Below are 13891 nucleotides of genomic sequence, written 5' to 3'. Positions count from 1 at the left end.
TAGCGCAGCTCGTCAGTGAACAACGGCTCTGTGTAGTTAATGCTGCTCAATGTGAAAGCACGCACGTGATGGAGATTTACCGCTGATTACAGAACCGGCTTTCTGACAAGATGCGCGTTAAATATCGCATGCGATTTATCGTGCAGCCCTAGATACTACTCAATTGAATTAAATGGTGCATTCACACCATGTCACAATTACTGTAATTACTAACAACCTGGGACATTCGACTCAAGAGCTGTTCACTTCCTTAAACTCGGAATTATGCATTAAAATAGTGGAAGCACTATTAAAGTTGGAATGAAAAATTCACCCCATCTATTTTCTAAATGCATGTTATAGATCATGTTGTGAACCATTCATCCATGCATGTGTAGGCCTGATTTGTAAACGAGTACATTTTGACATTTGCCGCATATATCCAGCTGCATACGTATGGCTTTTTTTTTTTTTTTTGACATTATAATGTTTAATTTAAATTTGATAACTGGAACTTGTGGTGAAAACGATGTAAGCAGGACTTATCCAATCATTTAGTCGTCTTAAACTCCTCCCCCACAAGTTCACTTTCATCTGCATCCACTTTTCAGGGCCACGCCCACATCTCAACATCCAATCAACAAACGCAGCATAGAAATAAATGCCGCCCTACATTTTTTCTATTTTGATAATCCGTTACACTCTGATGTACGTCACAATACAGAACAAAATATCTGTCGCTACTTCTGTTTTTATCACAACTTAAAAGCCAAAATGTGTAATTTGAGTAATCAGTAGAAAAAACACAATACAAAAAGTTAGTCATTATGCAAATGTCTTAATAAACGTATAGTTTATGTAGAAGGACATTAGATAGTTATTATTTCTGCACTCTGTATGGCGTCATTTTAAATATTATGAAATAACCATTTAATCACATTAATCACACCAGCGGTCAGATGGTACAAATCGGAAAATTGCTTGTAAAAGTTGTGATTACAAGTTCTACGAGAACACGAACGCTTTTTACAAATATCATAATTGCGATATTTTTTGTTGTGAATGTAAACACACAACAAACAGGTCATGTGACAATAAAAGAGTCATATTATGGAACTACGTTGTTTTCCCCCCAACTTTTTAACTATAAAACAAGATAAAAGTCCAGAATAAAAAATAAATAAATAAAATGTTCACTGTTTTTCTGATCAAATAAATTCAGATAAATACAAAAATTGGATTTCTTAAAAAAAAAAAAAAAAATCTTACTGATCCAAAATTGTTAAAAGGCACTTTAAAAATATATATTTATATAAATAAAGTTTTACATTTTTGTAGCAATGTTTTACATAATTAATAAAAACACACTTAAGAGCAGTGAGTAGTTCTCTTTTTCTTGTCAATACTGTGCTTTTAAAGCGGTATAAACAAAATGAGAAAAACCTTCCCCTAAATAGCGGGAAAAAGCATAATAACTAAACATACAAAAAATTTGGTCTTGTAAATTGCAAAACCGCTTCAATTCAAATCATGAGTAAATGGACAATGATCAGAGAAATTATGAACAGATAAAGTGCATGAATTAGTAATGAACTACACTAAAGATTAGTCCATGCATGGCAGAGAATTCCAGAAGAACTGTCTCGGATTGTATTTAAAACCTTCCCCTGAGCATAAAGAACTAAAAGTGGGCCATTTCACAACCAACAGAGAACCATTTCTCACATATGCATATATAAAGGTTGATTGCATGTCAAGCCAACATTGCATTTGCCAAACTGCACATATACAGGCTTGCTTTATCTTGTGCATACATTACACTGGCATGTTTTACCATCTCATGCACGACAATTTAATATGCACGTTTTAATATAAACACGGAAGATGTTCTTGGTTTTCTCCATATGCCGTAAACGGTTCTGTGTTTGCCATTAGCGCAGTATATTTTAGACATGTTCTAGGGTTTTGGGGTCAGTTCATATACTTCTAAATCCAGGGAGACCCTCACAAACGACAGGACCCAGAAAGGGTGTGACGCAACCGGGATTGAACTGGATTAACCCACCAGAGCCACGAGTCTTGCAAGAAATTTACAGGAACATTTGGGTCTAGTGTGCTTGTATTAGACGCATTCACCTGCATGTAGTGCTAGTATTGCTCATGAAACTATCGATTTAACCTTCAATTAGATTAATGTTTTAACAATAACCCGTGAATATTCTGAGAAACTGAGTAAGGGTACTACGGAGCGAACTGCACCATCGCGCATGCGCACTACACAAGCGTACTATTTGGCAGCAGGCGTTCCGTTCCCTGCGGAGCGAAGCGCACTACTTAGCAACCCAGCCCTGGCCGTGTCCATTCAGCTGCGCGACGTGCCACAGACGCCGCGGCGCGAATAAAGCGTCGTATGATGATACGAACGGCTTTGAGGGGAAAACAACGATTTAAAATGCTCTTACCAGCCGGATTCCGACGCCATCTTACCCGGACACCGGGCATAGGTCGTCGACCAATCAGAATGAAACGCCCCGACACGTTAGACCAATCAGAATGAAACGCCCCGACGCGTTCGACCAATCAGATTCACCGGTCGCTGCTCCGACGCGCAGCCATTCACCAAGCGCTTTCTCAAAGGAAAAAAAATCTGCACGGGAACAGTCGGCCAATCAGAGGCGTGTGTCTTAGGGGATGGACCAATCAGAAAACGTTTGGCTGGACATATGAAAATTGGATTTATTCAAATTAAAGAAGAAAAATTAAGTGAATGGGGAGATCCTCTTCAATTGATATCAACTACGTGAAGGCAACCAGCGCCACACACTCACTCTGGTCCATTACATACTTTTTGAAAAACTATTACAATTCAAAAATTCATTAAAAAAATACAATATTTTACCCTGTAAAACAAAACCAGTCATAAGTAGCACAGGTGTATTTGTAGCATTAGCCAAAAATACATTGTTTGGGTCAAAATTATCAATTTTTCTTTCATGCCAAAAATCATTAGAATATTAAGCAAAGACCATGTTCCATGAAGATATTTTGTAAATTTCCTACCGTAAATGCAGCTATATCAAAACTTAATTTTTGATTAGTAATATGCATTGCTAATAACTTAATTTGGATAACTTTAAAGGCGACTTTCTCAATATTTAGATTTTTTTGCACCCTCAGATTCCAGATGTTCAGATACTTGTATCTCGGCCAAATATTGTCCTATTATAACAATCCTATCCTATCCTTATTTATTCAGCTTTCAGATGATGTATAAATCTCAATTTAAAAAAATTGACCCTTAGGCCTACGACCGGTTTTGTGGTCCAGTCACATATATGTAAAGACCATTTCAAATTTATTTTTTTTAAACCTGGAACTAAGTCAAATTTGTTCAAGCCATTTGTGTTCCCTCAGGATTTTTCAGTGGGTTTTAAAAATAAAGGTTTTGGATTTGAATAAAATAGTCTGTGGTTCATTACTTGAAGACAATTTTATTTTATGTCATGAAGTACTTTTGAACACGAATTTGAATTTGCTAATTAAGCTGCTAAATAAGGAATACAACTACCTACTTTTGAATTGGACAAAAGTTGTAGTCCATGTATTACAAATAGCAATCTATTATGCTTAATTAAAATGTTAAGTTTGCTTTTAAATAATTTTAGCTTCAAAAAAAGTCACACTTTCAGCCATAGAGACGGAATTAAATGTAGCTACTAAAATGTGCCTAAGTTTAAAATGCTTTGGGTCAAAGGTCATATTCAGATGTTTTTTCTCTAGTGGCCATGTTCCTGAGAAGTTTGATATGTAAATTATAATAATGACACGTTTTGAAGACATATAGAAAAAAGAAAGACTTTATGTTGGCTAGGGAAGGCAAAATGACAATACAGTTTTCAATAATAAACTAATACAATGATTGAAACGACATTAATTTGTAAGAACATTCAAGAAAACACACACACACACAAAGGCAAGTGAAGAACACAAATACACACAAACAACAAGTAAATATTTCAACGAAATAAAGACTTGATTTGCTTTCCACCACACGATTTATCCTCTTTGGCCATCGTTAGACACACAATTCTAGCTAAAACATTTTAGACAAACCATTGTTTTTTAGTGAATTATCTGGGTGCAAAATACAACAGCTGTGGTGTAAAATAACAACCTTCTTCAATGAAAACATCTCATACAATTCCATTCAGACCTCACCTACATCTGTCTTCAATTGGGTGCTTTGCTTTGAATCAGTTATTACATGAGAAATGGCACATCTATCAGGAACGGTACCATAACTTAATATAAAAATCAGAGCATCTGTTACGGTCAGCCAGTAACTCTTTTAGCACACCGATGAATCTTTAATAATCACATCAAATACCTATCAATAATCTTCAGATAGACCAATGCGATTCAAAAATGGGACACGGACAAGAGTGATTGTTTCAGAGCTTTAACAACTAAAACGAGTAGGGATAGCAGCACACGTCAAAACATTATTTCATGATGTCTTCACCCAAACTCATGCAGAATAAACAGCGTTTATGGAATGATATGAAATGAATCAAATAGTTACCTTCTCCACTTATACCTTCAGTCTGGTCTTGTTGCACTAATGCAAGCACGCATCAGACATTTCTACAAGTTCACATTTGAATACTGAAAATAAAATTTAATTGGGAGAAACCCATTTATGATGATGAAATGTGAGGTGCACAATCTTGGTCATCCGATTAACAATAGCCAATAAATATATGTTTGGCAAGTTATCACTATAAGTTATTATAAAGAATTATACCTTTGCATCCAAGTTGGTGCATATAGTTTTGATTTTAATTTAAACAGGGCAGAGATCTAATAGTGTGTGTGCACTTGTGTATTCAAAGCACATTTAATAAGAATATATTGAGGCACAACCAATCACTCATGACCCCTCAAGTATATCATCCTTATACTTCAACTGTCAAGTTATAACCAATGTCTTTGCCACCTTTTTAAATGAGAAAAAAACCCTCAACCGTTCACATTTGCAGCTTGATATTTTAAATACGTTTGCATTTCAGTTTTCATATAAATTATACATCTGTCCAAAAAAAAAAAAAAATATTACATTTAATGAAACAGAATTTTTTTTTTCAAATGCACTACATTAAAGCTAATTAACAACTCTATTATTGTGATAAAAATAGAGAAAATTAACATCTGTATATATTTTTTAAACAAATAAAGTGCAAGACACCCAACACTGGCGGAACCAGTTGTAAATAGTCAATATGAGGAGGAAAGAAACGCTATAACAATCCTAATACCTAATTTCACAAACGCCTCCTGTGCACAATTAAGGAACATGGTCAAGTTTCGTAAAGGCTCAGCAATTTTGAGGATTGTTTTAGGCATTTCATGCATATCCATTTTAAAATGACCAGAATTTGCCTTATTTTCTAAAATTATTCGCTTGCATTTTGCTTGCGAATATATATGTTTTTGCATTTAAAATTCATGACTACATGTTTGACCAATCAAAACGCCTGTAAGATGCTGTTCAGTTGCTTGGTTTAAATTTTTCTCATGGGATGAATGCAATTTAAACACTATCAACAGCATCTGTGCCATTGTCATAGAAAAAATGTATACTATTATAATATTTCATAGAATAAATAACACGCAAACAAAAAACAAATCCACTTTAATTGAATCTGAGGTGATTTTCCCCATAGCCTTCAAGAGTAAAGGAAAAATGCATCTTTTTGTTTGTTTTCAAAAATCACATTGGCGTCGAAATGATCACAATGGCACAGATGTTGTTAACAGAGTTTAACAACCAGAGCTTGAAGGACTGAAATTACAAGTTATAGCACATTTATACTCTACAATTACAATTACTCTACAATTGTGACTCAATACCACTGCTGTATTGAATTTATAATGCATAATCAATATATATATATATAATAGAATAGTAGGTAATTGGCGATTTTAGTCTGGAATATTGATGGAGGACAAAAACAAGGTGTAGAAATCATGAACGAAGTATGATGACAGAAAATATAACACACCAACAGACTACTAAATATCGCTCTGATGAACACTGTGACTGATATGTTGTGAGGGTGAGAACAAATGCAACTTACAAAGCAAACCATAAGGGCTGCAGAAGCTCTCAAAGGACACAAGTGAGCTCGGCTAATGTGACACTACATCCTGTTTTACTCTTGAATGATGCACTTCCTGTGCGAGTCTCTCATCAAAACGCTCTCAAACTGCCAAAACCTGCGGATAGACTTGCACTAAATCTCACAAATCTGTCTCGCTTCTTTGTCTCCATTGTGTTCAGTGCTAGCCAAGATTCAGTGCAAGACTTTACTTGGCCATTGGCACATACATAAATTGCTCAACGACACACAAAAATCTGCAAACCGTCCAATAAAACAAACGAAACCTAGCGTTTCGGCGTAAGAGGCATCGGTCGATTCAGAAGAGCTGCAACTCAAATCCAGGCTGCAAGTTTGGCTAAAAGACTGTTTTACTCAGTTCCTCTAGGTCACGATGGAAAGAAAGTGTTTCCAAAGCGTCGGGGGGGTTTTAAAATTAAGGTGTCTAAATAGCAGCGATGGATATTCGGGGGCAAATTTGCAGAAGCAGATCAAGAAAAGGCCTCGGTTGACCTCGGATGAGTCAGTATTGGTTTATCTGTCTAAATAATCAATGTCTTTTAAACGAATGCTCTTTATAGTCACGATGGTCGACGATGACGAATAGCTAATGAGACCTGGTGTCTTTCGAAACGAACAGGTCTAGATTAGTATTGTGCACCTCAGTCCTGCTGTCCGCTGTTGGCTTGGCAGGGGCTCTTGGGTAAAGCTCCGTTGGCCTCAGGTAGACTGTCAATGCCCAGGTAACCCACCAGGATGTCCGCCCGTCTGTGGGACAGACTGAGGATGTCTTCGGCCAGAGACGGGACGGACGTGAAACGCACCTTATCGTGATCAAACATGTCCTTCAGATACTGAACAATCTGTTGCTGCGGAGATCAAAGGAGAACGTGATATTAATTCCGGGTTGTTTTGATTATGATAATGAATGATAAACCTTTACTTAGATATCACTTGATTTGACATCTTGTGAGTCTCGGTGTGTTTGAATCAACTGGTGATTTTTAGTGGATGTATGAAGTCAGGCAAGGATGCATTAAATTGCTCAAAAGTGACAGTAAAGACCTTTATAACGTTACAAAAGATTTCTATTTCGAATAAATGCAGCTCTTTTAAACGTTCAAATCATGAAAAATAAAATGTATCACAGTACCTACAAAAATATGAAGCAGCACAACTGTTTTCAACATTGATGATAATCAGAAATGTTTCTTGAGCAGCAAATCAGCATATTAGAATGATTTCTGAAGATCATGTGACACTGAAGACTGGAGTAATGATGCTGAAAATTCAGCTGCGCATCACAGAAATAAATTACATTTTACAATATATTCAAATAGAAAACACTTATTACTTTAAATTGTAATATTATTTCCTAATTTTACAGTTTTTATTGTATTTTTGATCAAATAAATGCAGTCTTGGTGAGACTTCTTTCGAAAACACTGAAAAATGTCAACCTTTTGAACATTTCTGATTGTTTTAGCATTTCAAACCAAACCAATATATGATACTTGCATTTTATTTATTTTTTTACTTTTTATGTCAAAGACTTTTTAAGACAAAGTAAAGCAAATTTAAGGAATAGATTTAATGGAACAAAATATGCCAGGATGGTTTCTAAATGTACAACGTAAATACAGCTTACAACAAATCTCCATTACTTTTGAATTAATTTTACAAAAAAGCTAAATCTGTATTTTTGACTTGTTTTCCAGTGCAAATGTCTAAAGATTCTTTATTTGAGAAGCAAAATGACTTCAAATAATACATTTATGAGAAATTCATCAAAATGAACTGAGTTTATGATTAAAACTAGAACAAAGATCTGTTCATATCTTCACTTTGCATCTCAAATCAATGTATCTTGAATTAAGGATGTCTAGATATTGGAAAACAAAACAAAAATACTGAGGAAAACAATTTTTCTGCAGTGAATTCAACATTTAATTTACATTTATTCATTTAGCAGATGCTTTTATCCAAAGCGACTTGCAACTGAGGAATACAACAAGTGATTCATCATAAAGAGACGAATAAACACAGGAAGTGCTTGTAATACAAAGTTTCAGATGTCATTCAGATTAGTACAAGCTAGACAAGGAGGGTTTAAGCAAAGTTATTTTATTTATTCATTTTTTATTTTTTATGATTCCATGACTTTATAAATGTAAGATTTTCTGCTCCAACTGAACACCTTTTTAGACCTTAATTTATGGTTGTGTGAATTTTAAGACCTTTTTAAAGGGGTCATATGACGTTGCTAAAAAAATAACATTATTTTTTTGCTTGAACATTTGGGCGGCGTTATGCAAATCTTCCCACATCGTGACGTAGACATGTGGGGGCGTGTTAGAACGAGGCACTTTAGGTAGGCGTGGACGAGTCTTAACTTCTATAAAGAATATCTCTTTGGGTTTGAGACTTTAGTCTTTTCAACTTTAGGGATCTTATCTATTCACGAACAGCTTGTAACACTCCAAAGAGAAAGGAAAACTTGAAATCGCATCATATGACCTCTTTAAGATCTGCAGAAACCCTGTATCTATTCTCTGACAGGGTTCACGATCTGATCGCAGGCATCAGTGTCACAGAGAGCAGATTAGCATCAGATTATGTGCTGATCTGGATTACAGGTGTTTCTAGATCACCGGGAGGGTTAGTGTGGAGAACACTGGGAACGTCTTACCTTGAATACGGTGCACACCTCACTGAGGTGCTGCCGGGGGCCCAGAAACCCGAAAGCCAAAACTGGACTCACATGTTCAGAGATGGCATAGAAACGGGCAATAAAACCGTCGGGAACCTGAGCAACAAACACAAAACAAGATGTGTGATCTGATTCTAGACATGGTTTTTACAGATATAATGTCAAGTTTTGTTTTTCACACTCACCATTAACAATCTCCTTTTGGCTTTTAGCACAGACCAACAGGCTGTAGCCAATGCCTTATACAAACAGAGAGACACAGAAACAGAAATTAAGAAATACAGAGACCGATCAAGATACAGACATCAAACACTAAGAAAAATTAAAGTGCCCCCCCCCTTCTTTAAAACACATTTTCCTAAAGAAATTGAGAATAAAAACTCTTGTGGCGCTTAAGAAATTATTTTATTCTCCTTTCTGGTTCTAAATGGAATGTGGTTTTTTCCCCCCCAAATGTGTAGATCCAATATGTTTGGATTCGAGTCAGAGCGTTAACATTTGCGTACCGTCTCTTTGAAACTGTCCGAGAGCCATCGGTTCCTCAGGACCGCGACCACTGAAGACGGAGGACTTTCCAGATCTTCAAACGCATCCATGAGGATAAAGTCCAGCACAATGTCAAAGAAGTTCATACAGACCACCTAGAGCAAAGTCAAAGGTCAAACCTCTAGAAGGCCAAATTGAGAGCCAGGAAGTCCAGAAGAATCAGTGTTATTTACATATTATTATAGTATTTATTAATATTTTAAATTTGCAGAATTGCAGAAATTTTTGTACTTCAACTTCAACTTATTTTATTTCGAAGTTGACATTTTTCATCTAATATTTATATTTTATTTTATTTAAACTAAGTATGTTTTAGTTAACAATAACAACAGTGGAACAGTCAAGAAGGCCAGCTTGCAATCAGACTTTAACACACAGAATATGGAAAAGGATGGCACAGAAAAAAATGATAGACAGATAAACAGGACAAACCCCTCGTCCTTCCAGCTCCATCTTGGTGACGGGCCACGTCTCTTCTCTCTGTGTGTACTGCAGCATGTCTTCATAACTCTCCAGAAACGCCTTTGGACTCTAAACATTCACACACACATGCAAAAGTAGATAATAAATCCAAATAAAATTACTGTTTTTACTTTATAAATGACTGTTTCTAGTCATATTGTGCACAATTTGTCAATGCATGTTGTATTATGAAAAAACGTTACAGAAATGACAGTCAAACGTTTGAAATAATTACGATTTTTAATACTTAATAGTTTCTTCTGCTCCCCAAGGCTGCATTTATTTGGAGAAAACAACAGTAAAAACATTAATATTGTGAAAGACTGTTACAATTCAAATTAAGTTTTCTTTTTGAATATATTTTAAAATTTAATTTATTCCTTTGAAAGCAAAGCTGAATTTCCACAAAATATTAAGCAGCACAATTGTTTTCAACATTGATAATAATCAGAAATGTTTCTTGAGCAGCAAATCAGCATATTAGAATGATTTCTGAAGGATCATGTGACACTGGAGACTGCTGAAAATTCAGCTTTGATCACAGGAATAAATTACATTTTACAAAATATTCACATAGAAAACAGTAATAATATTTCACAATATGACTGTTTGTACTGTAATCTGTGATCAATAAATGTTGCCTTGGTGAGCAGAGGAGACTTCTTTCAAAAACATAAAAACATTTTAATTATTCCATAAATTTTTGATGCACCTTGTTGGCTTTGGCTAGGAGTCCCAATATCATCTGCTTCCCTGTATCCATGAAGAACATCCTGTGTGTTTCATCCAGCAGCAGCACCTACAGATACAACAAACACACACAGATCTCACCAACAGCCCCGTTCCGTGTGTGTGAGAGAGAGAGTGTGTGTGTAATGGTGTGTGTGTGTGTGTGTAATGGTGTGTGAGAGTGTGCTGACCTGGAAGGCCTGGCGAACGCAGTGCAGTTTGGCGAGGAAGTCCTGATCGCTGTAGCACTCCAGAAGTTCGGTTCTGTAACAGAGGCACAAAAATGACACAGAGTGTGTTTTCCCATCAGTCCTTGCTCCCTGAGCTACAACGGAAATCCTCCAGTCCCAGAGGAGAATGTGTGAGGAGAACATCTGTACTGTATGTGCAGTAGTGCACTGGGTCCCATCTCATTTTAGAATCAGTGCTAATGGAGTGGAGTGTAAACTTCAGGAAATTAGTTTGTAATGTATAGGGTTTAGGATATTTAAGGTCCTATAAAAACTTTACTTTATTATTTTAATAATATGGGCTCCATTAAATCTGTTTTATTTTTCTGTCTTAATTTTCCTGATTCCATATTTAATATTTTAATTATATTTTAATAATTAAAAATTATATCAAATCAATTGAATTAATAAACCTTTAACATTTTTTTCTTTAATTTATTGACACAATAATAGGGCCCCATCAAATGTGTTTGTTTGTTTTTCAGAAATTCTGTGATCAATTTTTCTGGATTATGTTTTATTATTAATGGTGTCAATCAACAGAAATTTGTACAATTTCCTTAATTTTTTGGCAAACAAAGTGATGGACAACAGAGGTTTACATTAAAACTTGGATAAAAATTGTGTGGGATTGTGTGATATTCCTTAAAAAATAAAAAATAATATATATTTTATACTACTAAATAAAAATGAATAAACTGAATGATTCTTATTATTTCAATTTCAAATATAGTAAAAAAAAAATAGTGATTATATATCAATAATAATAAACTAGAAATAAACTATAATAATGATATAAAATACAATTATTACTGCTACTACTGCTAAATTAAAATGTTAAACAAAATCTGAAAAACTGCTATTGTAATATTTCACTGTACAATAAAAAAACAAGTATTTAAGAAAAATAATATACTGATAATAGTACATTTTACAGTGCAACTGTAACTACTATATAATTGCAACTATATACTAATATTATAATAATACTTTTATTATAATATAAAATTATGTACGTAAAAAAAAAATTAATTCTACAAAGTGGTTTTGGTAGCAGTATGTAGTGTGCAGCATTTATTTAGAGAGTCAGTATGCAGTGTTTAGGATTTAAGCTGTCAGTATGCAGTGTGTAGCATGCAGTACCTCAGTGATCTGCAGCCCACGCTTCCATCCTTCACCAAACTCAGGGCTTCTTCATACAGAGCTGCTGGCTTCAGCGGGTGATACGTGTCCTCTAGAGAGAACGTCTCAAACAACTACAGAGACACAGAGGGAAGTGACATCATACACATGCATGAGAAAACACACAACACCCTTAAGTGTGTGTGTGTGTGTCCGTCCTGACCTCAGCAGCAGAGACAAACGAGTCGTCAGAAGTGACTGTCGTGGCATCGTCGTCTTGGATGGGATGGGAACTACCTAGTGTGGGCAGGATCAGGGTTGCTTCACTCTCTGCACACAAACAGCTTGGCTTAGGAAGCTGAAAACACACAGGTGACGTCAGCACGTGTTTGTGCGTGTCTTACCCAGGTCAGCGAGGAGGCTGTCGGGCGGTATGGTGCTGCCGAAGTCTTCCTGTAGGTGATAGGCTCGGTGCAGCAGAGACTCGAGCTTCTCTGCAAACTCATGATTGTGAAGCTCAGGCTGAAAAATCAAATAATGTGTTTTTATTTGTGACCCTGGACCACAAAACCAGTCATTAGGGTCAGTTTTTTTTAATTGAGATTTATACGTCATCTGAAAGCTGATTAATACACTTTCCATTGATGTATGGTTTGTTAGGATAGGACAATATTTGGCTGAGATACAACTATATGAGAATCTAAGGATGCAAAAAAAAATCTAAATATTGAGAAAATCGCCTTTAAAGTTAAATCTAAATATTGAGAAAATCACCTTTAAAGTTGTCCAAATGAAGTTCTTAGCAACGCATATTACTAATCAAAAATTACGTTTTGATATATTAACGGTAGGAATTTTACAAAATATCTTAATGGAACATGATCTTTATTTAATATTCTAATGATTTTTGGCATAAAAGAAAAATCGTTAATTTTGACCCATACAATGTATTGTTGGCTATTGCTACAAATATGTACACGTTAGAGCCCTGCAAGGGCCTCAAATATAGGCCCTAGCCCGGCCCGTGTCCGACAGCTCATCAGAATTACTGGCCCGAGCCTGTCCGTCTTTTTTTCCCCCCTTCTCCCAAAACAGCTTATACTACTGTTTCAGCTATTAAAACAGTTCAGTTTTGCATGTAATGTCAAAGTGATTATATTTTGTTTCATTTTTTTATTAAGTTAATTTAGAAAAACGTTTGGAGCATTTTTTTGTTCGTTAAATGTAAGTTTTTGTTTTTTAAAGTAAAGACCAAGCGGCCAGCGGCCAGCGGCAGACAGTGAGTTGATCATGTTTGATCAATTTAGCCTTCTCAAATCATCACGACTTGCCTAAAATAAAATCTATAGATATAAAACAGTCCAAGCATATCACAATGTTAGTTTAAATGTTTAACCTATATAAATGTGCGCTATTAGACGCATATCTAATCGTTTGTGCGGAGAGCTAAAGCGCGCTTTACAGGACATGGAGGCGCCGGCGCGATCACTTGCATTGGAAACAATGTAAAATATGCCGTCATTTTTGCTCATAAAGGTAAGAGTAATACATCACTCGGAACTGTAAAGGGTCTACTTTTATTTGTGTGCACTCACAGTATCAACAAAACATTGTGCTTTTATAAAATAAAGGATAAATACAGGATGCACTTTCTGCAATATCGGCCAGGGGCGCTTCACAATGATGAACCGAAACGGATTTTATAAAATCCATAAAAATGCATTTCTCTCTAAAGGTGCGTCCAATGAGGAGATGGCGAGACAGGATCGTCATCTTCATCTTTGCGACACGGACTCAGAAAACACAAATTTATTAATAAATAATTCAAATATCTCCTTACTATTTCCCCCCCCGACACATTCATGGTAATTACTTTTGCTGGGGCTTTGCGGCACGCTTTAGCCTATTGCGTGCGTTTTTTGCTGTCATGTGCAAGGATATGTTTGCAGATTCTG

General features: G+C 35.6%; 2 protein-coding genes across 4 annotated transcripts in view; both read right to left on the bottom strand.

The window, feature by feature from the left end:
• The window catches only part of LOC107661560 (dolichyldiphosphatase 1-like), a 13563-nt gene extending 11264 nt beyond the window's left edge, over positions 1-2299 (bottom strand). The window contains exon 1 of the mRNA XM_016451196.1: positions 2268-2299. The gene's annotated coding sequence lies outside the window, so the exon portion shown is untranslated. The remainder of the gene's footprint in view (positions 1-2267) is intronic.
• Positions 2300-5131: 2832 nt separating this feature from the next.
• LOC107661559 (mitoguardin-2) overlaps positions 5132-13891 on the bottom strand; it is a 19830-nt gene continuing 11070 nt past the window's right edge. For all 3 annotated transcript variants that reach the window (XM_016451195.1, XM_016451192.1, XM_016451194.1), the window contains exons 7-16: positions 12341-12458; positions 12160-12266; positions 11958-12070; positions 10776-10848; positions 10568-10654; positions 9826-9924; positions 9354-9488; positions 9033-9086; positions 8827-8943; positions 5132-7006 (exon numbers count right to left, since the gene is read on the bottom strand). In XM_016451195.1, coding sequence (XP_016306681.1) covers positions 6800-7006; positions 8827-8943; positions 9033-9086; positions 9354-9488; positions 9826-9924; positions 10568-10654; positions 10776-10848; positions 11958-12070; positions 12160-12266; positions 12341-12458 — 1110 coding nt within the window. In that variant the 3' untranslated portion in view covers positions 5132-6799. The remainder of the gene's footprint in view (positions 7007-8826; positions 8944-9032; positions 9087-9353; positions 9489-9825; positions 9925-10567; positions 10655-10775; positions 10849-11957; positions 12071-12159; positions 12267-12340; positions 12459-13891) is intronic.

Source organism: Sinocyclocheilus anshuiensis, unplaced genomic scaffold, assembly GCF_001515605.1.
Source record: "Sinocyclocheilus anshuiensis isolate Anshui unplaced genomic scaffold, SAMN03320099.WGS_v1.1 scaffold1425, whole genome shotgun sequence".
Classification (NCBI taxonomy): domain Eukaryota; kingdom Metazoa; phylum Chordata; class Actinopteri; order Cypriniformes; family Cyprinidae; genus Sinocyclocheilus; species Sinocyclocheilus anshuiensis.
This window is presented reverse-complemented; position numbering and strand designations above follow the sequence as displayed.